The sequence below is a fragment of the Argopecten irradians genome, unplaced genomic scaffold, assembly GCF_041381155.1.
Source record: "Argopecten irradians isolate NY unplaced genomic scaffold, Ai_NY scaffold_0408, whole genome shotgun sequence".
Taxonomy (NCBI): Eukaryota; Metazoa; Mollusca; class Bivalvia; order Pectinida; family Pectinidae; genus Argopecten; species Argopecten irradians.
The window spans coordinates 34,999-58,763 of NW_027187875.1; the positions used below are offsets into that span (position 1 = coordinate 34,999).

At 36.1% G+C, this 23,765-nt stretch overlaps 1 protein-coding gene and 1 pseudogene across 2 annotated transcripts; one reads left to right on the plus strand and one right to left on the minus strand.

The window, feature by feature from the left end:
* Positions 1-416: 416 nt before the first annotated feature.
* On the minus strand, positions 417-1,140 carry LOC138312644 (uncharacterized; annotated as a pseudogene).
* A 10,104-nt stretch (positions 1,141-11,244) lies between these two features.
* LOC138312645 (allantoicase-like) lies at positions 11,245-21,794 on the plus strand. Of its 2 annotated transcripts, XM_069253435.1 has the most exons (5): positions 11,245-11,355; positions 12,474-12,572; positions 15,461-15,540; positions 19,999-20,119; positions 21,586-21,794. In XM_069253435.1, exons 1-5 carry the CDS (start codon positions 11,253-11,255, stop codon positions 21,777-21,779), a joined length of 597 nt encoding a protein of 198 aa, XP_069109536.1. In that variant the 5' UTR covers positions 11,245-11,252; the 3' UTR covers positions 21,780-21,794. The 2 variants fall into 2 exon arrangements, with proteins under 2 accessions (XP_069109536.1, XP_069109537.1); XM_069253436.1 differs by lacking the exon at positions 12,474-12,572.
* Positions 21,795-23,765: the final 1,971 nt, after the last annotated feature.

The following is a 23,765-nucleotide window of genomic DNA, read 5'->3' on the forward strand; positions in this document are numbered from 1 at the left end:
GGGGCATGACAGGTTTTTTTTAGCTCACCTGGCCCAAAGGGCCGGTGAGCTTATGTCATGGCGCGGCGTCCGTCTGTCCGTCAACATTTCCTTTAAATCGCTACTTGTCATAGAGTTCTGCATGAATTGTAACCAAATTTGGCCACAAACATCCTTGGGGGAGGGGGAACAGAACTTGTATAAATTTTGGCTCTGACCCCCGGGGGCAGGAGGGGCGGGGCCCAATAGGGGAAATAGAGGTAAATTCTTTAAATCGCTACTTGTCCTAGAGTTCTGCATGGATTGTAACCAAATTTGGCCACAAACATCTTTTGGGGAAGTGGAACAGAACTTGTATAAATTTTGGCTCTGATCCCCCAGGGGCTGGAGGGGCGGGGCCAAATAGGGGAAATAGAGGTAAATCCTTTAAATCGCTACTAGTCATAGAGTTCTACTAAAGTCAGAAAAGGGACCATAGCATGACCTAAGAGTCTTTGAAAATCTTGTAAAGCTCTATCACAAGTCTGGGCGTTGGCCCAAATAAAATTCCACACCGAGTGGTTGGTATGTGGTGGCAACAGTGCCTCAATATTTTCCGGAATTTTGTATAGTTCGTTCAACTTACTCACGTCCGCCCTAGTCCTGACAGCGGTAGTAATGCTTTTCGCTACTTTCGACGAAAGAGCTGGTCCTAACTTGAATTTTTCATAGATATCGGCCAATTGAAAGACCTCGTCTTCCTCGGCCTCTTAATAAATCAACATCTTCCTCTGACTCCTTATTAAACAAAGATAAATTGTCAAAGCCTCTACTCTGGAGGCCGCCATGTCAGATCTAGTGAACGTCTCGCACATTCTTGTCCGAACTTTTCTGACCTACAACTTTCGTCAACTGCTATAGCAGACAACACCGAGTCTAGTTTCTTATCACTAGCCTTTCTCTTTTTTTCTCAGAACATTCTCCGACTGCGTCAATTTCACTTTCAGTTTCATAACCCTTTTTGACTGAAGCCGAGTCTTGGGCCCAGTCCGGTGAAGTTGCAGTTTTGCTGCAAACTATGACGTTAGCCCCAACATTAATGCCGGGCCTCTCAAGCTCCAGCTTATTATCAAATGACCAAATCCCGAAAAAATAGAAAAATAAAAAATAAAAACGTGTCATGCCATAACAACGCGGTTTCGGTAATAAAATACAGAAAAAAAGGCCCATGTGCTTCAAAAAATTCACTATAGTGGCTACGAACTTGTTTGAAAATGGGTAGTACCCTCGCGTGTTCGAAACAAAAAGATGCTTTCGTCGTGCGTGAGCGTGCTTATGTAGGCTAGCTTATTTGCATATTTTAATCTTCAAATCGAGGTTGTTGTGCATTGAAACGGAAATGCTACCTTACCCCCGAAAGCCGGAAGGCTACGGAAAAGAATTCTGGTTTGAAAAAAAAAACCGATTCTACAATTAACCAATTATTAAAGATTACTCACAAAATTTACAAATCATTGATGACGGAAAAGATATATGTTCCCTCTTTTTAGACGTTTCCAAAGCATGTGATAAGGTATGGTATGAAGCTCTTATATATAAATTAGAGAATATTGGTATTAAAGGAAATCTACTTAAAGTTATATGTGCCGTTTCTGGACAAAAATTTTGACATGTTATTTTTTCTTTATTAATCTATTGAAAACCACAAGGTTTGATGCATTAAGCTGTGAAAGTCATTCAAATGACTTCAGATGCCTAATAAATACTAGCTACAACACATACATTATATACTGTAAAGTTGTTGTATTTTATGCGTTATGTATGTTTAGATGGAAACATACCTGCAGATATCACTTTACAATTACTAATAACACTGTAAAAATGTAGACGTCAGTTTGGCTTCATGGTATGACTATGTACTCATTATATGTGCTTGTAAAATAAAAACCTATGGATTGAAAGTAGTGTAATTCTCAAAATGATGGTTATTGTTGGTAATAAATAACATATTAAAAGCTCATCTTGATTCGTGAGTATAAAAATACGGCACATATAACTTTAATTGGCTTAAAAGCTATATAAGAAATAGAAATGAATGTGTTGTTTTTAATGGTCAATCATCGGAACGTAGGTATACCAACCCGGGTGTCCCACAGGGCTTTATACTTGGCCCTTTACTGTTTTTGATATATGTTACATTAATGTAGGGATTCTTTCGGGCATCAATTTATTTGCAGACGACACTTCTCTCTGGTCAGAAATTAAATAGTCCATGACTGTATTAATAAGTTAAAGAATGATCTTTCTTACTCTCTCAAATTGGGGCAAAGCGTTGGTTAGGTAACTTTTAATGCAACGAAAACAGACCTTGTCATATTCACCAAAAAAGCGCACTCTAAACAACCCTGATCTTCAGCTCAATAATATCACTCAATTACGTCAACACACACTAACATCATGGCATATCATTATCTGAAACCTAAGCGGCATGTGCATATATATGATGTTGTAGCAAAGGCTAATAAAATATTAAACGTATTTCAGTCATTATCGTACATAATACCACCTTTCGGTCTTGAAAAGCTATATAAAGCTATGTAAATCTATCCTGGAATATGGTTGTATACTATTTGATAACTGCAATCAGCATGAATCCGACCTTATTGAAAGTGTCCAGCGACGGGCTGCTCTAAATCTGTACGGGGTATAAGGTAACAAAATATACAAAGCTTTAACTGAGCTTGGCTAGGAGCTACTAAGTGATAGAAGGAAGTATTTTAGACTTAAAATGTCATTTAAAATTAAACATGTGTTACATGAACGAATAACAGAAAGGAGAAACCAGCAGCTAAATTCAAAACACAATTTAATTATATATACAATATTATACAGAGATGGTTTACAATATCTAGAGTAATTGGTGGTGGTACAAGAGTAATACGATGATTTAAAGTGTTACTTATCTGTATGCGAATGTCCTGGTATAATCCTTGATCCTTCCAGGTTTCAAATTAACAATAATCACAAATCCACAAGGAAATTGAATGTCCCACCGATGATTTGTAAAGTTCCAGGCAATATGAATAAATCCACACAAAGTGTTGTAATAATCCACAGATAAAGTCACAATAGCTCTCCCAATAGAATCTTACTATGGCGCTGTACAATTCTTGATATGTCTTATTACAGGTCTCATTACAGTTCTGATTAGCCTTGGACAGCTGGAGTATATATAGCTAAACCGTAATTCAAGAATATTAGAGAACCTTCTACTTTCTAGAAATATCTAACTAAAAACAGTAAACAAGTAAACACACATCACTTTCTGGAAATAGATCATTCTAGATCTCTACTTAAAAATCAACATGTTTACAAACATATTTGTTTATACATGATTATATTCTAGAAAGTTCTATAACCTAAATCAATGATATGACCTTCATAGGATGAATGATAAAAAAAGCTATAGGAGTTATCTCCCTTATCTCATAACTACATGTATTTAGTGTCATACATAACACACCCCTCCTTAAAGAAAAGAAAGTTTTACTTGAAAAGGAAACTTTTTTCAAACATATTAAGTAATATTTAAATCCTTGATAAAGCATCAGCCTAGAATTATTGTCTTTCCCTTTGATATGTTTGATGTCAAGATTGTACTCTTGCAAAGTCAAACTCCACCTGAGAATTCTTTGATTTTTGTTTTTCATTTTCCCAATGAATGTCAAAGGGTTGTGGTCGGTGAAGACCAACACAGGCACAACTGTAGTGCATAGATACACATCAAATTGGTTTAAGGCCAAAATCAATGCTAAACATTCTTTCTCAATGGTGGAATAATTTCTCTGGTGTTTGTCAAACTTTTTCGAGAAATAACAAATTGGATGGTCAATTTGTTCAGTACCTTCTTGCATCAAAACAGCACCAACACCTACATCGCTGGCGTCAACAAACAGTTTTAAACTGTTTATTAAAATCTGGAGCAGTCAGAACTGGTGAGTTTTGATAGTATGGCTTTCAATTTTCTCAAAGGCAGACTTACATTCGTCTGACCAGACAAATTTGACATTTTTCTTTAACAAAGCAGTAAGTGGAGCTGCTATAACAGAGAAATTTTGACAAAATTTTCTGTTAGTATCCAGCCATACCAAGAAATCTTATCAGCGCTCTCTCTTGCTTCCAGGAGATGGAAAATCTAATTATTGATTCTACTTTGGCCTGAACAGGTTTAACCTGCCCCTGTCCTACAACATTGGCCTAAAAATTCAACAGTTGCATGACAAAATTCACATTTCAATAAGTTTAGCAGTCAATTTCATAGTAGTGAGTCTTTCGAAGAATTCACGAATCCCGCGTAGATGGTCTTGTCCCACGTGTCGTGGTAGTTGATGACGTCATCAATGTATCCATCGCAGCCTTCCAGGTCTGATATCACGCTGTTAAGAAGACGTTGAAATGTTGCCGGGGCATATCTTCATACCAAACGGCATAACTTTGTACTGGTACAAACGCTTGTGAGAGTTACAAATGCCAGTACACTTACCTTTGGCCTCTTTCTGTTTAATGGCACCTGCCAATATCCTTTCAACAGGTTTCTCAAACTTTGCTTACGTACTTGGCTTTTGCCAACTTTGTCAAAACATGAGTCAATCCTTGGAATTGGTATAAGAGTCTGTATTACTGACAGTAGTTTACTTTTCTGAAGTCAGTACAGAACCGGTATTGAGTCTTGTCAGGCTATCGGCCACCAGAACACATGTGAGAGCTCCATTTCACTTTTGCTTGGTTCAATAATATCATTGTCCAACATGTATTGAATTTCTTTCTTTAAGTGTTCTTCTTTCAAAGGATTGACACGGTAAGGATGTTGCTTGACAGGTGGCGCATCGCCTACATCCACGTCATGATAGATAGCATCTGTTTTGCCTGGTGTATCCGGAAACAAATGATTAAACTCAAGTATCAAATCTTTCAGTTCATTGCGTTCCTTTTCTTGATAGATGACACAGTTTCTTGTCCAAGTTCGCGAGCACATCTGAATTCCGTAACTTAACACCACAGTCTAAACCTACATCTTGTACACCACCATCTAAGTCTAATTTACAAATATCAGCTGTACTTTCACTTGTGATGGTACAGAGGCCAAAGTATGCAATAGGTTGAGAGGTCTTGCTTCTCTTCTCTAACTACATATTTCTTAAGCATATTAACATGACATAATTGAGTTTTCTTGCGCCTCCCTGGAGTTATTGTACAATGTAGTTAACATCATCAACCTTTTTCTCAACAATATAAGGTCCAAAATATCTAGCTTGCAAAGGCTGACCCGGTATTGGTAATAGAGCCAAAATTTTGTCACCTGGATCAAAACTTCTTGCACGGGCATCTTTATCATACCATGTTTTCATTTTTGGTTTGAGTAACGGCTAAATTTTCTTTTGCCAGTTCACATGCCCTTGTCAACCTTTGCTTAAAGTTACACACATAATCTAAGAGATTCACTTTAGAATCTTCGTCCAAAATTTTGTCTTTCAAAATTTTCAAAGGACCACGTACAGTGTGTCCAAACACAAGTTCAAAGGGACTAAAGCCAAGAGATTCTTGTACAGATTCTCTAACGCCAAACAACAACATGTGTATACCTTCGTCCCAATCTCTGTTTGTTTTCAAAACAATAAGATCTCATCATATTCTTCAATGTCTGATGAAAACGTTTTCTAACGCACCCTGAGACTCTGGATGATAAGCACTAGACTTATACTGCTTGATCTGGAGCTGGTACAAATGACTTGTTGAAAAATACCAGACATGAAATTCGAACCTTGGTCCCGATTGGACAGCTTTTGGAAGACCAACCAATGTAAAGAATTTAACCAAAGGCCTTGACTATGTTAGGGGCTTTAATATTCCTGAGTGGAATGGCTTCAGGGAAAGCGTGTGGAAGCAACACATAATAGTTTTAAAAGATACTCATTCCCAGACTTAGTTTTGGGTAGAGGACCTACACAGTCTATAATGACTCTACTAAATGGTTCCTCAAATGCTGGAATGGGGTGCAAAGGTGCAACAGGGATTTTCTGATTAGGTTTCCCTACCACCTGACAAGTATGACAAGACCTACAAAAATCAGCCACATCCCGTTTCAACTTGGGCCAAAAGAAGTAATCTAAGATCCTGTTATAAGTCTTGGTCACACCTAAATGCCCTGCCATAGGTACATCATGAGACAAACTTAGAATATCTTGCCTATACCTCGGTGGGACAACTATTTGATTGACAACCTTCCAGTCTTCCTCGGGAGACACATCAGGGGGGCGCCACTTGCGCATCAACACACCTGACTGACGGAAGTAACAAACCGGGACTTTCTCAGCCTCTTCCTCACTCAAAGCCCGATTACACAATAAGGAGATTTCAGGATCTTTTTTCCTGTTCTACTATAAGCTCCTCTCTAGACAAAGATGATTTACTCATCATGTCAGACAAAGAAGTACCCTTGTTAGGAACAACTCTATCACTATCAAAGTCTACAGGATTGCTCAAAAGATCACACTTGCTCCCGACATCCTCTATATCATGAGCCAAGAAAGTGTCACCTAACCCTGGACTATAATGATCCTCAACTACTGCAACATCAGAAACCTTCTTACTCATTGAACGAGTTACAGCACAAGAAGGGAAAATACCAGGAAATTCCTGTTGAATAGTCTCAGCATCATCTGTTTTATCTGGAATACTGGACACTAAGGGATCTACCCTAACTTTCTCTCCAGCCAAGTCATTGCCTAAAATGAGCGACACGCCCTCTATGGGAAGTTCCGGTCTAACACCAATGGTGACAGGCCCAGTAACCAAATCTGACTTTAAATAAACACAATGGAGAGGCACATTAACAAAACCTAACTCTACACCTTGAAGCAAAACACTACTACCAGATGAGGTCTCCTCAGACAAAGGCACTACGCCATCTAATATCAAAGAATGAGAAGCCCCAGTATCTCGCAAAATCTTCACAGGTTTCAAGTTGGTAATATCACTAGTAAGTGAAACAAAACCTTCAGAAATGAAGGGAGAGTACTTCTCCAAGACGCTATCAGACTCTGAGCTCTTAATCTCAACAGACACTTTAGAATCTTCCACAATATCACTAAGTATTCTGACTAGGCTTTGACATAGCTAACACAGAAGGAACTGACTGTTTACGCCTTTGCTCCTTACGCTGGAGAGAATAACATTCAGACATAGTATGCCCTACTTTCTTGCAGTAATTACAAACAGGACCAGAAGGAGACCCCACACCTGCCCTATGATCCGTTTTAGAATCAGACTTAGTCTTATCACCTAATTTAGGTTTGTCGTTAGAAGGGCCACTAAAGGTTGGGTTCCTAGGCTGACCAAATTTACTAGTACCTGTGGTACTGTTTTTGTCTTGAGAAACTGTTTTTAACAAATGAGCCTTTGTGGGTGAGAGTGAGTAATCATCAGCCATTGTAGCTGCTTCACTAAGTGTTTCAACTTTTTCTCTCATCTAAATGAGTTTTTAATGTTTGAGTGGACACAACGTTTAAACTCCTCTATCAACAATAATTGCCTCAATTTACCGAAATCCTCATCAATTTCTTTAGAATCACACCACCTATTAAATAATTGTTCCTTTTCTCTGGCAAATTCTACATGAGTTTGTTCATCACTCTCTTTCTCGAGTTTCGAAATTTCTGGCGGTAAGCCTCAGGAACTAACTCATAAGCTTTCAAAATAGCTTTCTTGACTACTTGGTAATTTGAAATATCATCAACAGATAAAGAAGAATAAATGTCTCTAGCTTTACCAATCAAGACACTCTGAAGAAGCATTGTATGCTTATCTTCAGGCCATTTCATACTATCAGCTATTTTCTCAAAAATGTAGAAAAATACTTGTCAACTTCTTTCTCTTGAAAAGGAGGAACTAACCTAATATATTTCTACTGACATCAAAACCTCTGTTTCCTTGTAAACCCCTAAAAGTTGGATTACTTGAACCGTCTTGAGAAGCTAGCTCTAATTCTTTAATTCTAAGTTCTGTTTCAGCTTGAATTTTCTGCTTCTCTAGTTCTAACATCATTGATCTCTCTCGATCTCTTTTTCTTTTAATTTTCTTTCCATTTCTTTTTCTCTTAACTCTCTTTCTTTGTCTATTTCTTTTTCTCTTAACTCCTTTTCTATTTCTCTTTCTCTCCATTTCTTTTCTCTATTTGTTTCATTTTCATTTCATTCTCTATTTGTTTTCATTTTCATTTCATGTTCAAGTTCCATTTGTCTAATTTGGATTTCTGAAGTGACTGTTTCCTCTATACTATCTAATGCACTAGAGTTCAAATTTGCCATTGTCAACAAAATATCTTATAATTACATTCCTAATTTCAGCTTTCCTCAATAATTAGTTTTGATAGTAAGGCCTAAATGTTTACCCAATAATAGTAAATCCTTCTTACTAACTTGCAAAAGAACTTCCAGGGATGGCGCTTTAACAAACTGTTCTACCTGCATAGTAGTCATATTTATCTAGCTGTTGGTTTCAAATGTAAAACTCAAAGTTTGTACACAAATTTTGAAAATTTCTTAATTAATTTTTCAAAGTTAGATTTCACAAATTGAATATCGATCCCCGGACGAGCCCCCCCCAATTTCTGTTACTTGAACGAATAACAGAAAGGAGAAACCAGCAGCTAAATTCAAAACACAATGTTAAATTATATATACAATATTAAACAGAGATGGTTTTACAATATCTAGAGTAAATTGGTGGTGGTACAAGAGTTAATACGATGATTTAAAGTTGTTACTTATCTGTATGCGAATGTCCCTGGTATAATCCTTGATCCTTCTAGGTTCAAATTAACAATAATCACAAATCCACAAGGAAATTGAATGTCCACCGATGATTTGTAAAGTTCCAGGCAATATGAATAAATCCACACAAAGTGTTGTAATAATCCACAGATAAAAGTCACAATAAGCTCTCCCAATAGAATCTTATATGGCGCTGTACAATTCTTGATATGTCTTATTACAGGTCTCATTACAGTTCTGATTAGCCTTGGACAGCTGGAGTATATATAGCTAAACCGTAATTCAAGAATATTAGAGAACCTTCTACTTCTAGAAATATCTAACTAAAAACAGTAAACAAGTAAACACACATCACTTTCTGGAAATAGATCATTCTAGATCTCTACTTAAAATCAACATGTTTACAAACATATTTGTTTATACATGATTATATTCTAGAAAGTTCTATAAACCTAAATCAATGATATGACCTTCATAGGATGTATTGATAAAAAAGCTATAGGAGTTATCTCCCTTATCTCATAACTACATGTATTTAGTGTCATACATAACACTATCCATTGTCAGACATACATGTAGATCTTTGATTTGCACTATGATCCCTCTATCCATTGTCTGACCTATTTGTTGGGCACTTAGATCCTCTATCCATTGTCAGACATACATGTAGATCTTAGGTGGGCATTAAAATCTCTCTATCCATTGTTAGACATACATGTAGATCTTTGGTGGGCTCACAGATGCCTCTATCCATTGACAGACATACATGTAGATCTTTTGGCGGGTGCTTAGAAAAGATCCCTCTTTCCATTGTCAGACTTACATACAGATCTTTGTTGGGCACTAAGATCCCTCTATCCATTGTCAGACTTACATACAGATCTTTGTTGGGCACTAAGATCCCTCTATCCATTGTCAGACATACATGTAGATCTTTGTTGGGCACTAAGATCCCTCTATCTATTGTCAGACATACATGCAGATCTTTGATGGGCACTAAGATCCCTCTATCCATTGTCAGACTTACATATAGATCTTTTGATGGGCACTAAGATCCCTCTATCCATTGTTAGACTTACATACAGATCTTTGTTGGGCACTAAGATCCCTCTATCCATTGTCAGACTTACATACAGATCTTTGTTGGGCACTAAGATCCCTCTATCCATTGTCAGACATACATGTAGGTCTTTGATGGACATTAAGATCCCTCTATCCATTGTCAGACATACATGTAGATCTTTGATTTGCACTATGATCCCTCTATCCATTGTCTGACCTATTTGTTGGGCACTTAGATCCTCTATCCATTGTCAGACATACATGTAGATCTTAGGTGGGCATTAAAATCTCTCTATCCATTGTTAGACATACATGTAGATCTTTGGTGGGCTCACAGATGCCTCTATCCATTGACAGACATACATGTAGATCTTTGGCGGGTGCTTAGAAAAGATCCCTCTTTCCATTGTCAGACCTACATGTAGATCTTTGATGGTCACTAAGATATCTCTATCCATTGTCAGACCTTCATGTAGATCTTTGATGGTCACTAAGATCCCTCTTTACATTTTCAGACCTACATGTAGATCTTTGATGGGCACTAAGATCCCTCTATCCATTGTCAGACATACATGTAGATCTTTGATAGTCACTAAGATCCCTCTATCCATTGTCAGACATACATGTAGATCTTTGATGGTCACTAAGATCCCTCTATCCATTGTCAGACCTACATGTAGATCTTTGATGGTCACTAAGATCCCTCTATACATTGTCAGAAATACATGTAGATCTTTGATGGGCACTATAATTATATATATATAAGATTCCTTTATCCATTGTCAGACATATAGACATGTAGATCTATGGTTGGCACTAAGATTCCTCTATCCATTTGAAGACCTACATGTAGGTCTTGTGGTGGGTGCTAAGATCCCTCTATCCATTCTAAGACATATATACGTGTAGATATTTTATGGGCACTAAGATCCCTCTATCCACTGTCCGACATATATTTAGATCTTTGGTGGGTGCTAAGATTTGTTTTTCCATTGTCAGGCATACATGTAGATCTTTGGTGGGTATTAAAATTCTTTTGGTATTTTACTGCAGCCTACAGCTCCAGTATCTCTCTGGTATCTCTTGTTATATTGTTTTACACGATTTTATTTGTACTGCAGCCTACAGCTCCAGTATCTCTCTGGTATCTCATGTTATATTTTTTTGCACGATTTTATTTTACTGCAGCCTACAGCTCCAGTATCTCTCTGGTAACTCTTGTTATATTGTTTTACACAATTTTATTTTACTGCAGCCTACAGCCCCAGTATCTCTCTGGTATCTCTTGTTAGATTGTTTTACACGATTTTATTTTACTGCAGCCTACAGCCCCAGTATCTCTCTGGTATCTCTTGTTATATTGTTTTACACGATTTTATTTTACTGCAGCCTACAGCCCCAATGTTTAAGGAAGGTTTATTCACAGAGTTTGGAAAATGGATGGATGGCTGGGAGACACGGAGGAAGAGGATGGCTGGTCACGACTGGTGTATCATACAGCTAGGTAGATATATAATTATATACAGTACCTTTTACTTGACAGGTAATTGAGTCATCAGAGATTGGTCATTGATAGTCAGAAATAGGCATATACACTGGTCACAATTGCATGTCAACAACAATTTAATTATTATTTTCCAGCATTGAAAATATGAGTTTGGTTTTCAGTCATATTAAAATTTGTATTTTATAAAGTGAATATATTATTGTAAAATCCTGAAGGGAATTTGGAAGTGTATATTGGGCCTAGCACATATATCGAATTTTTAGATAGCAATCTACATGTAGGGCAAAAGGTACAGTATATTATATTATTAGTTATAATTTACCAATTTAGATATCATACATGTTTTAAAAACAATATACAATAACATATACAGTAAAAAACCAAAATATGGAGCATTCATTAAGACAGTAATGTGAATTAGGGATTAAGAACTGATCATATTTATAATACTACATCTCACTACAGGAAGAGAAAAGCTATTAGGTAAGGTGAAGCACCTCGTCAGCCAATAAATTGTCTGGACTCTACACTGAAGCTGAGTGGTATAGTGTACAGTGTGTCCACATTCTATAAAATTGTAATGTTTAGACTCACATGTGTTTCTAGAAACAGGTTTTAAGCAGTCAGAAAGAGGCAAAGAATTAAGGGCATTTTTGATTTCATACCTTTTTTAACTACTCTGAATGATATAGATACATGTAGTTCCAAAAAATTCAAAACTCTATCTTTTTTTTTTCTTAACTTTACAATGCCTCAATTAATAATAGGACTTAATTAATGACCAATTCAAAAAGATAGTAAATTTTTTTCTGTTTTTGTTTATACAGAGGTGTTCGCCATAAGGCGGGGTTCACTACATGTAGTTATCACAACTGCTCCAAGTTTTAAAGAGAGTTTTTTAGAAATTATTAGGTGATTGCTGTTCCAGAAAATGTGGTTAGCAATAACCAATAAAAGTAATTTCTGAAACCTTCTACTGTGATGCTATTGTGATTTGATGTACTTGCATGAATTGGTAAATACCAGTCTGTTTCCATAGTAATAATGTCATATATTTTCTTGCTTTTCTTTTAGTTGTACATCTTGCCAATGGTCTGTTTTTCGTTACGTTCCAGGTGTACCGGGCTGTATATATGGAGTGGATTTTGACACATCCTATTTCACGGGGAATTACACTCCCAGGGTCTCAATACAAGGGGCTAACCTTGACCAAGGTCAGTCAAACATTGTTGTCTTGTAAATGATGTTACTTCTCTTTACAAGGGGCTAACCTTGACCAAGGTCAGTCAACATTGTTGTCTTGTAAATGATGTTACTTCTCAATACAAGGGGCTAACCTTGACCAAGGTCAGTCAGACATTGTTGTCTTGTAAATGATGTTACTTCTCAATACAAGGGGCTAACCTTGACCAAGGTCAGTCAGACATTGTTGTCTTGTAAATGATGTTACTTCTCTATACAAGGGGCTAACCTTGACCAAGGTCAGTCAGACATTGTTGTCTTGTAAATGATGTTACTTCTCTATACAAGGGGCTAACCTTGACCAAGGTCAGTCAGACATTGTTATCTTGTAAATGATGTTACTTCTCTATACACGAGGCTAACCTTGACCAAGGTCAGTCAGACATTGTTGTCTTGTAAATGATGTTACTTCTCAATACAAGGGGCTAACCTTGACCAAGGTCAGTCAGACATTGTTGTCTTGTAAATGATGTTACTTCTCTATACAAGGGGCTAACCTTGACCAAGGTCAGTCAGACATTGTTGTCTTGTAAATGATGTTACTTCTCTATACAAGGGGCTAACCTTGACCAAGGTCAGTCAGACATTGTTGTCTTGTAAATGATGTTACTTCTCTATACAAGGGGCTAACCTTGACCAAGGTCAGTCAGACATTGTTGTCTTGTAAATGATGTTACTTCTCTATACAAGGGGCTAACCTTGACCAAGGTCAGTCAAACATTGTTGTCTTGTAAATGATGTTACTTCTCTATACACGAGGCTAACATTGACCAAGGTCAGTCAAACATTGTTGTCTTGTAAATGATGTTACTTCTCTATACACGAGGCTAAACATTGACCAAGGTCAGTCAGACATTGTTGTCTTGTAAATGATGTTACTTCTCTATACAAGGGGCTAACCTTGACCAAGGTCAGTCAGACATTGTTGTCTTGTAAATGATGTTACTTCTCAATACAAGTGGCTAACCTTGACCAAGGTCAGTCAGACATTGTTGTCTTGTAAATGATGTTACTTCTCAATACAAGGGGCTAACCTTGACCAAGGTCAGTCAGACATTGTTGTCTTGTAAATGATGTTACTTCTCTATACAAGGGGCTAACCTTGACCAAGGTCAGTCAGACATTGTTGTCTTGTAAATGATGTTACTTCTCTATACAAGGGGCTAACCTTGACCAAGGTCAGTCAGACATTGTTGTCTTGTAAATGATGTTACTTCTCTATACAAGGGGCTAACCTTGACCAAGGTCAGTCAGACATTGTTGTCTTGTAAATGATGTTACTTCTCTATACAAGGGGCTAACCTTGACCAAGGTCAGTCAAACATTGTTGTCTTGTAAATGATGTTACTTCTCTATACAAGGGGCTAACCTTGACCAAGGTCAGTCAGACATTGTTGTCTTGTAAATGATGTTACTTCTCTATACAAGGGGCTAACCTTGACCAAGGTCAGTCAGACATTGTTGTCTTGTAAATGATGTTACTTCTCTATACAAGGGGCTAACCTTGACCAAGGTCAGTCAGACATTGTTGTCTTGTAAATGATGTTACTTCTCTATACAAGGGGCTAACCTTGACCAAGGTCAGTCAAACATTGTTGTCTTGTAAATGATGTTACTTCTCTATACAAGGGGCTAACCTTGACCAAGGTCAGTCAAACATTGTTGTCTTGTAAATGATGTTACTTCTCTATACAAGGGGCTAACCTTGACCAAGGTCAGTCAGACATTGTTGTCTTGTAAATGATGTTACTTCTCAATACAAGTGGCTAACCTTGACCAAGGTCAGTCAGACATTGTTGTCTTGTAAATGATGTTACTTCTCAATACAAGTGGCTAACCTTGACCAAGGTCAGTCAGACATTGTTGTCTTGTAAATGATGTTACTTCTCTATACAAGGGGCTAACCTTGACCAAGGTCAGTCAACATTGTTGTCTTGTAAATGATGTTACTTCTCAATACAACGGGCTAACCTTGACCAAGGTCAGTCAGACATTGTTGTCTTGTAAATGATGTTACTTCTCTATACAAGGGGCTAACCTTGACCAAGGTCAGTCAGACATTGTTGTCTTGTAAATGATGTTACTTCTCTATACAAGGGGCTAACCTTGACCAAGGTCAGTCAGACATTGTTGTCTTGTAAATGATGTTACTTCTCTATACAAGGGGCTAACCTTGACCAAGGTCAGTCAGACATTGTTGTCTTGTAAATGATGTTACTTCTCAATACAAGGGGCTAACCTTGACCAAGGTCAGTCAGACATTGTTATCTTGTAAATGTTAGATGTTACTTCTCTATACACGAGGCTAACCTTGACCAATGAAAATAGCTCAGTTGGTTTGATCAAATTCAGATTTAATTATTCACTTCTCTAGGATTCCAAATGACCACTTTCCACAGAATTTAACCTGTTCTGTAAAGACCACCTAAGGGGCAGACAGAATATTATCTTTAAATAACCAGGTGGTCTTCATATTCAGTTTAATTGTTTGAAAATTGGTCATTTGGGGCCCTAGAGAAGTGGTTTAATTTAGCAGGTGGTCTTTATACGTAGATGCTCCTTAGGACAGGTTTTACTGTATATACATTGTATAAACATGTTTATGTAATCCACAGGTAATGTGGGACAGGAATATTTTTATATATTATCTTTAAATAACCAGGTGGTCTTCATATTCAGTTTAATTGTTTGAAAATTGGTCATTTGGGGCCCTAGAGAAGTGGTTTAATTTAGCAGGTGGTCTTTATACGTAGATGGTTTTACTGTATATACATTGATAAACATGTTTATGTAATCCACAGGTAATTGGGACAGGAATATTTTTACAGGCGATAGGGTCTTTAGATCAGACTGTTTTTAGGTCTTCCTGACAGACTTAGTGAAATGGGAACAGAGGCCACCATACAGGAAATTACAGAAACTGCTAAACTTAAATCAGAGGTAAGATTCTCTACAGACAGCATGGAGTCTGTTATACAAACTTTATATTTTATTTATTTCGTACATAATGTTCTGGTGTAAAATTTCTGTATTAAATTTTGTTCATTAGAACACTGTTTAATTTGAAATACATGAATTTTTTTATCCCTACTAAATTTTTAACTCCTTCTTTATTACCCCACCATCCAGGAGCGTTCAGAAAGAGATCACCGACAGAAAGCAATCTTCATTTTTGATTACTGAATATGCATGATTATCTGATTTTTCAGAAAATACTTAAAGGATATATCTTGAATTTTGTAGGTTCTCCTCGAGCCCTGTAATGCATATTGCACTTCAGGTCAATCAAACAACAAAATGGCTGACTGGAGGCCATCTTGAATTTTAATATTATGTTTGTTAAAACTGTTTCTTTGAAGCACTCAATAATTCATCTTTCTGAAATATCATATGTTGGTGGTTACCTTGATTTGCTAATTGGGACAGAAAACAACATATATAGCGAGCACAGATTGCTATCTCATTCTATAACATAGCCAGCACAGATTGCTTTCTCCCTCTACATCACTATATATATAATTCAGCATGGAAACAATTTCCTTTTATTGAAAAAAAATCTATCATTTGTGTGCATCAAGGTAACTCATCAAATTCTTATGCATGAAATTCCTCAATTATTGTAGAAACATAAATATCATGTACAAATCATAGTGTATTTATAAGGGAAGCAACTCCTGTATCTCTACATCTGTTTGGAGCTTGTAAGAGTTACCTCCCATCCAACAAATGTTTTGCTTACAATTTGATGAGGATTAATATTTAGATTGTTGGTATGTTTCAGAAATTTCTCAATACAGATGTGATCAGCTTTTCTGTTTTCTTCGATTTTTTTAGGTCACCTGGCCCCGATTTCTCGAAACAAACTTAATTAAAAAACTGACTTAAGTCAAAAATTTTCATATAAGTTACATAAAGAGAAAAACTGAAGTTTTGACTTAAGTCTGCACTTTTGTTTCTAGAAATTGAGGCCTGAGACTTGTGTATGTCCGTAAAAAAATTACATTTTCGACTTCTTTTCCAAAACTGCTGAAGCAATTTTAATGAAATTTTGTACAAATCTTCTAAGGCATAAGGCCAGTCAAAATTGTGAATTATATGGTCCCCACCCCCCAAGGGAGCTGTGGAAGGGGCCAAAAGGAGTATAATTGACTACAATTTCAAAAATCTTCTTCTATACTCACAGATGTGGTGGTATCAAATACTCTTCATAGATAGAAAGGTGTTAAGGTCCTTTACAAAAATTGTTAATTATATAACCATCAAATAGATCAATTTAGAATACATGTAGAATAGAATTCATTCACAAACCTGAGCACTTTGCAGCAGTTGTGCCCCTTTATATATATGAACGTGAAGCCTTATCCCTGGCTGTAAGTAAGTAAAGAGGGAGTGAATGTGACTACATATTGTAGGGTTGTACCATCCCCTAATGATGCCAGGCTGCTACCTGTAATACCATGATTAATATGTGTAGTTTAATTGCTTTACCTTATATGGATTTTAAGTAAAAACCCTCGTTTTATTTTAACAGGACTAGACAGAGATTTTTAGGTCATCTGACCCGAAGGGTCAGGATGACCTATAGTCATCATGTTTCGTCCGTCGTCGTGCGCCGTCCGCCGTGCGCCGTGCGCCGTCCGCCGTGCGCCGTCCGCCGTGCGTTAACTTTTCACATTTTGAACTTCTTCTCAAGTTTGACCAGTGGGATTGAGCTGAAACTTACCTGAAATGATCCTGAGATGGTCCCGACAAAGTGTTGTTATTTTTCGGGTCGATCCGAAATCCAAGATGGCCGCCACAGCCGCCATCTTGAAAACACATTTTAAACTTCTTTCTCAAGTTCTACCGGTGCGATTTGGCTGAAACTTGCATGAAATGATCCTGACATGGTCCCGACAAAGTGTTGTTATTTTTTCGGGTCGATCCGAAATCCAAGATGGCCGCCACAGGCGCCATCTTGAAAACACATTTTGAACTTCTTCTCAAGTTCTACCGGTGCGATTTGGCTGAAACTTGCATGAAATGATCCTGACATGGTCCCGACAAAGTGTTGTTATTTTTCGGGTCGATCCGAAATCCAAGATGGCCGCCACAGCCGCCATCTTGAAAACACATTTTAAACTTCTTCTCAAGTTCTACCGGTGCGATTTGGCTGAAACTTGCATGAAATGATCCTGACATGGTCCCGACAAAGTGTTGTTATTTTTCGGGTCGATCCGAAATCCAAGATGGCCGCCACAGGCGCCATCTTGAAAACACATTTTGAACTTCTTCTCAAGTTCTACCGGTGCGATTTGGCTGAAACTTGCATGAAATGATCCTGACATGGTCCCGACAAAGTGTTGTTATTTTTCGGGTCGATCCGAAATCCAAGATGGCCGCCACAGCCGCCATCTTGAAAAACACATTTTAAACTTCTTCTCAAGTTCTACCGGTGCGATTTGGCTGAAACTTGCATGAAATGATCCTGACATGGTCCCGACAAAGTGTTGTTATTATTCGGGTCGATCCGAAATCCAAGATGGCCGCCACAGGCGCCATCTTGAAAACACATTTTGAACTTTCTCAAGTTCTACCAGTGCGATTTTGCTGAAACTTGCATGAAATGATCCTGACATGGTCCCGACAAAGTCTTGTTATTTTTCGGGTCGAGCCGAAATCCAAGATGGCCGCCACAGCCGCCATCTTGAAAACACATTTTGAACTTCTTCTCAAGTTCTACCAGTGCGATTTGGCTGAAACTTGCATGAAATGATCCTGACATGGTCCCGACAAAGTGTTGTTATTTTTCTGGTCGATCTGAAATCCAAGATGGCCGCCACAGTCTCCATCTTGAAAACACATTTTGAACTTCTTCTCAAGTTCTACCGGTGCAATTTCGCTGAAACTTGCATGAAATGATCCTGACATGGTCCAGACAAAGTGTTGTTATTTTTCGGGTCAATCCGAAATCCAAGATGGCCGTCACAGCCGCCATCTTGAAAAACACATTTTGAACTTATTCTCAAGTTCTACCGAAGGGATTTGGCTGAAACTTGCATGAAATGATCCTGACATGGTCCAGACAAAGTATTGTTACATCTCTGGTTGATCCCAAATCGAAGATGACACCCATGACACTATGTATAATTAATGTTCCTATATTTAAAGCCCTTGGGCTCATCTTGTTTGATAATAACAATTTGTTGTAAAGAAATTGTAAATGATACTGACATCGATCCTGACATAAGTGATCACACAAATATAATTAAATTTTACTATTGTCAAGGTTAGTCAGATGACGTTAAGGCCCTTTGGGCCTCTTGTAATTAAAACCCCTCTGTTTTGTTTTAACAGGACAGAGATTTTAATTAAAACCCCTCTGTTTTATTTTAACAGGACTGGACAGAGATTTTAAGTAAAACCCCTCTGTTTTATCTTAACAGGACTGGACAGAGATTTTAAGTAAAACCCCTCTGTTTTATCTTAACAGGACTGGACAGAGATTTTGATTAAAATCCCTCGGTTTTATTTTAACAGGACTGGACAGAGATTTTAATTAAAACCCCTCTGTTTTGTTTTAACAGGACAGAGATTTTAATTAAAACCCCTCTGTTTTATTTTAACAGGACTGGACAGAGATTTTAAGTAAAACCCCTCTGTTTTATCTTAACAGGACTGGACAGAGATTTTAAGTAAAACCCCTCTGTTTTATCTTAACAGGACTGGACAGAGATTTTGATTAAAACCCCTCACTTTTATTTTAACAGGACTGGACAGAGATTTCAATTAAAACCCCTCTGTTTTATTTTAACAGGACTGGACAGAGATTTTAAGTAAAACCCCTCTGTTTTATCTTAACAGGACTGGACAGAGATTTTGATTAAAATCCCTCGGTTTTATTTTAACAGGACTGGACAGAGATTTTAATTAAAACCCCTCACTTTTATTTTAACAGGACTGGACAGAGATTTTAAGTAAAACCCCTCACTTTTATTTTAACAGGACTGGACAGAGATTTTAAGTAAAACCCCTCACTATTTTTAACAGGACTGGACAGAGATTTTAATTAAAACCCCTCTATTTTATTTTAACAGGTTTGGACAGGGATTTTAAATCCCTCTATTTTATTTTAACAGGACTGGACAGAGATTTTAAGTAAAACCCCTCTGTTTTATTTTAACAGGACCAGACAGAGATTTTAAGTAAAACCCATCTGTTTTATTTTAACAGGACTGAACAGAGATTTTAAGTAAAACCCCTCACTATTTTTAACAGGACTGGACAGAGATTTTAATTAAAACCCCTCTATTTTATTTTAACAGGTTTGGACAGGGATTTTAATTAAAATCCCTCTATTTTATTTTAACAGGACTGGACAGAGATTTTAAGTAAAACCCATCTGTTTTATTTTAACAGGACTGGACAGAGATTTTAAGTAAAACTCCTTTGCGGCCTGGCTATCTAACCTCCTGCCATAACTACTTTGAAATCCACAACAGGTCCCGATGGACTCATCTCAGAATTAACATGTTTCCAGGTACTGCCATGTCCTATATTGATGTACATGTTAATTCACACATGATTTTACTTTGCCAATCAGAGGTCAAATGGGATTTGAACCCTGAACACTCTTAATACAAAAACATTGGTTTCATACCATATATGAAAGAAGATTAAAATATTGTTTAAGAGTATTCCCATTGTACAATACTACTTCTTCCTAGACCTTAATGTAAAAACATGCAAATTTTAATATTAATGATAAGATATATATTCATGTTCTTTTCAATTTGATGTGATTTGATTGTACCCACTTAATTCATGACTTGATGTACTAGAATATTGAACAGTTAGCTATATGCTGTATACAATTTTAAATAAAAATCGAGAATAAGTTTATAATTAATAAAATAATTACATTTATATTATAACGAGTAAAAGGCAAACAATGGAATAGTTTTTTTAAGAAAAAATGTGACCCTTTTTCCCAATATTTATAATATGTTCTATACGGCATATAGATTTCTTTATTGATTTCTGTTGAGTGTATGCCTTTAATACCATGTACATTACTTTTATAAAATGACTCCTTATTTTTCTAAGTGACTTGGGTGCTAATGACTCCTTATTTTTCTAAGTGACTTGGGTGCTAATGACTCCTTATTTTTCTAAGTGACTTGGGTGCTAATGACTCCTTATTTTTCTAAGTGACTTGGGTGCTAATGACTCCTTATTTTTCTAAGTGACTTGGGTGCTAATGACTCCTTATTTTTCTAAGTGACTTGGGTGCTAATGACTCCTTATTTTTCTAAGTGACTTGGGTGCTAATGACTCCTTATTTTTCTAAGTGACTTGGGTGCTAATGACTCCTTATTTTTCTAAGTGACCTGGGTGCTAATGACTCCTTATTTTTCTAAGTGACCTGGGTGCTAATGACTCCTTATTTTTCTAAGTGACTTGGGTGCTAATGACTCCTTATTTTTCTAAGTGACTTGGGTGCTAATGACTCCTTATTTTTCTAAGTGACTTGGGTGCTATGACTCCTTATTTTTCTAAGTGACTTGGGTGCTAATGACTCCTTATTTTTCTAAGTGACTTGGGTGCTAATGACTCCTTATTTTTCTAAGTGACTTGGGTGCTAATGACTCCTTATTTTTCTAAGTGACTTGGGTGCTAATGACTCCTTATTTTTCTAAGTGACTTGGGTGCTAATGACTCCTATTTTTCTAAGTGACTTGGGTGCTAATGACTCCTTATTTTTCTAAGTGACTTGGGTGCTAATGACTCCTTATTTTTCTAAGTGACTTGGGTGCTAATGACTCCTTATTTTTCTAAGTGACTTGGGTGCTAATGACTCCTTATTTTTCTAAGTGACTTGGGTGCTAATGACTCCTTATTTTTCTAAGTGACTTGGGTGCTTATTGGTTCAAATAAGTAAGATTTTATTATATTTAGTATTGAACAGTTCCAAGACAACTTTATTATAATCCATGTCCCTTTTAGATGGAGGTATAGCAAGATTACGTGTATATGGGAGAGCTAAGAGGGATTGGAGCTGTGTGCCCCATGATCAGGTAATTTTAGCACAATATTATGGACATCGCACATACTCTGAGTTTAATGAGCTTTCCAAAACAATTTACCTGGTACTCAATTCTAGTCAGACTGGTGAAGGTGGACCCCTTATGACACTCTAACTCTTGGCATAACAAACCATTATGGTGAAAAAGGTTTCTTCAAAATTAAATTCAATATAGAATAGAAATAGCATCAGGAATAGTGTATTCATTAAAAATTGACATCTGGAAATAGGAATTGAATCGTGTATTCATTAAAAATTGCATCAGGAAATAAGGATTGAATCGTGTATTCATTAAAAACCCCATTAGAAAATAAGAATTGAATCGTGTATTCATTTAAAATGACATCAGGGAATAAGGATTGAATCATGTATTCATTAAAAGAATTATTAGAAAATAAGGATTGAATCATGTATTCATTTAAAATGACATTAGAAAATAAGGTTTGAATCATGAATTCATTTAAAATGACATCAGAAAATAAGGATTGAATCATGTATTCATCAAAATTTGCATCAGGAAATCAGGATTGAATCGTGTATTTATTAAAAATAACATCAGAAAATAAGGATTGAATTGTGTATTCATTTAAAATAACATCAGAAAATAAGTATTATATCATGTATTCATTAAATATTGCATCAGGAAATAAGGACTGAATCGTGTATTCATTAAAAATTGCATCAGGAATAATGAATGAATCATGTATTCATTAAAAATTGACATCAGGTAATAAGGGATTGAATTGTGTATTCATTTAAAATAGCACCATGAAATAAGGATTGAATTGTGTATTCATTAAAATATTGCATCAGAATTAAGGATTGAATCGTGTATTCATTAAATATTGACATCAGGAAATAAGGAATGAATCGTGTATTCAATTAATAAATAACATCATAAAATAAGGATGGAATCGTGTATTTATTAAATATTGCATCAGGAAATAAGGGCTGAATCGTGTATTCATTAAAAATTGCATCAGGAATAAGGAATGAATCGTGTATTCATTAAAAAATAACATCAGAAAATAAGGATTGAATCGTGTATTCATTAAAAATTGACATCAGGAAATAAGATATGAATCCTGTATTCATTAAAAAATAACATAAAAAAATAAGGATGGAATCGTGTATTCATTAAATATTGCATCAGGAAATAAGGACTGAATCGTATGTTCATTAAAAATTGCATCAGGAATTATGGAATGAATCGTGTATTCATTAAAAAATAACATCAGAAACTAAGGATTGAATCGTGTATTCATTAAAAATTGACATCAGGAAATAAGGATTGAATCGTGTATTCATTTAAAATAGCATCAGGAAATAAGGATTGAATCGTGTATTCATTAGAAAAATAGCATCAGAATTAAGGATTGAATCGTGTATTCATTAAAAATTGACATCAGGAAATAAGGAATGAATCATGTATTCATTAAAAAATAACATCAAAATTAAGGATTGAATCGTGTATTCATTAAAAATTGACATCACGAAATAAGCATTGAATTTTGTATTAATTAAAAATAGCATTAGGAAATAAGGATTGAATCATGAATTCATTAAAAAAAATATCAGAAACTAAGGAATGAATTGTGTATTCATTTAAAAGGACATCAGGAAATAAGGATTGAATCGTGTACTCGTTAAATATTGCATCGGAAATAAGGATTGAATTGTGTATTCATTAAAAATGGCATCAGAAAATAATGATTGAATCGTGTATCCATTAAATCCTCAATATTGTAATATCTGTTTTGGAATGGTAAAATACAACATATAGTTCAAGTACTGTAAACAAATTTATTTTCGCGATATAAAAAACATTTGCATAATTTTGTGAGATATCTCAAATGTGAATTGTACATGTCACACAACTAGTGTATAAAATAAAGACACTGTTTTCAAAACCATAAATGATGGCCAATGTATGTAATTACGAACATGTTGAAAATAACAGATAAGTAAAATATTGTATACGAAAAAAGTGAAGTTGTGTAGAGTATTATGGAAGGAAGAAAATATAAATCATTTCTCCTTTTCCTAATTAATATGCCAATTGATCTTGTGTGACAAATGTCAAAGTTTCCAGAAAATGATC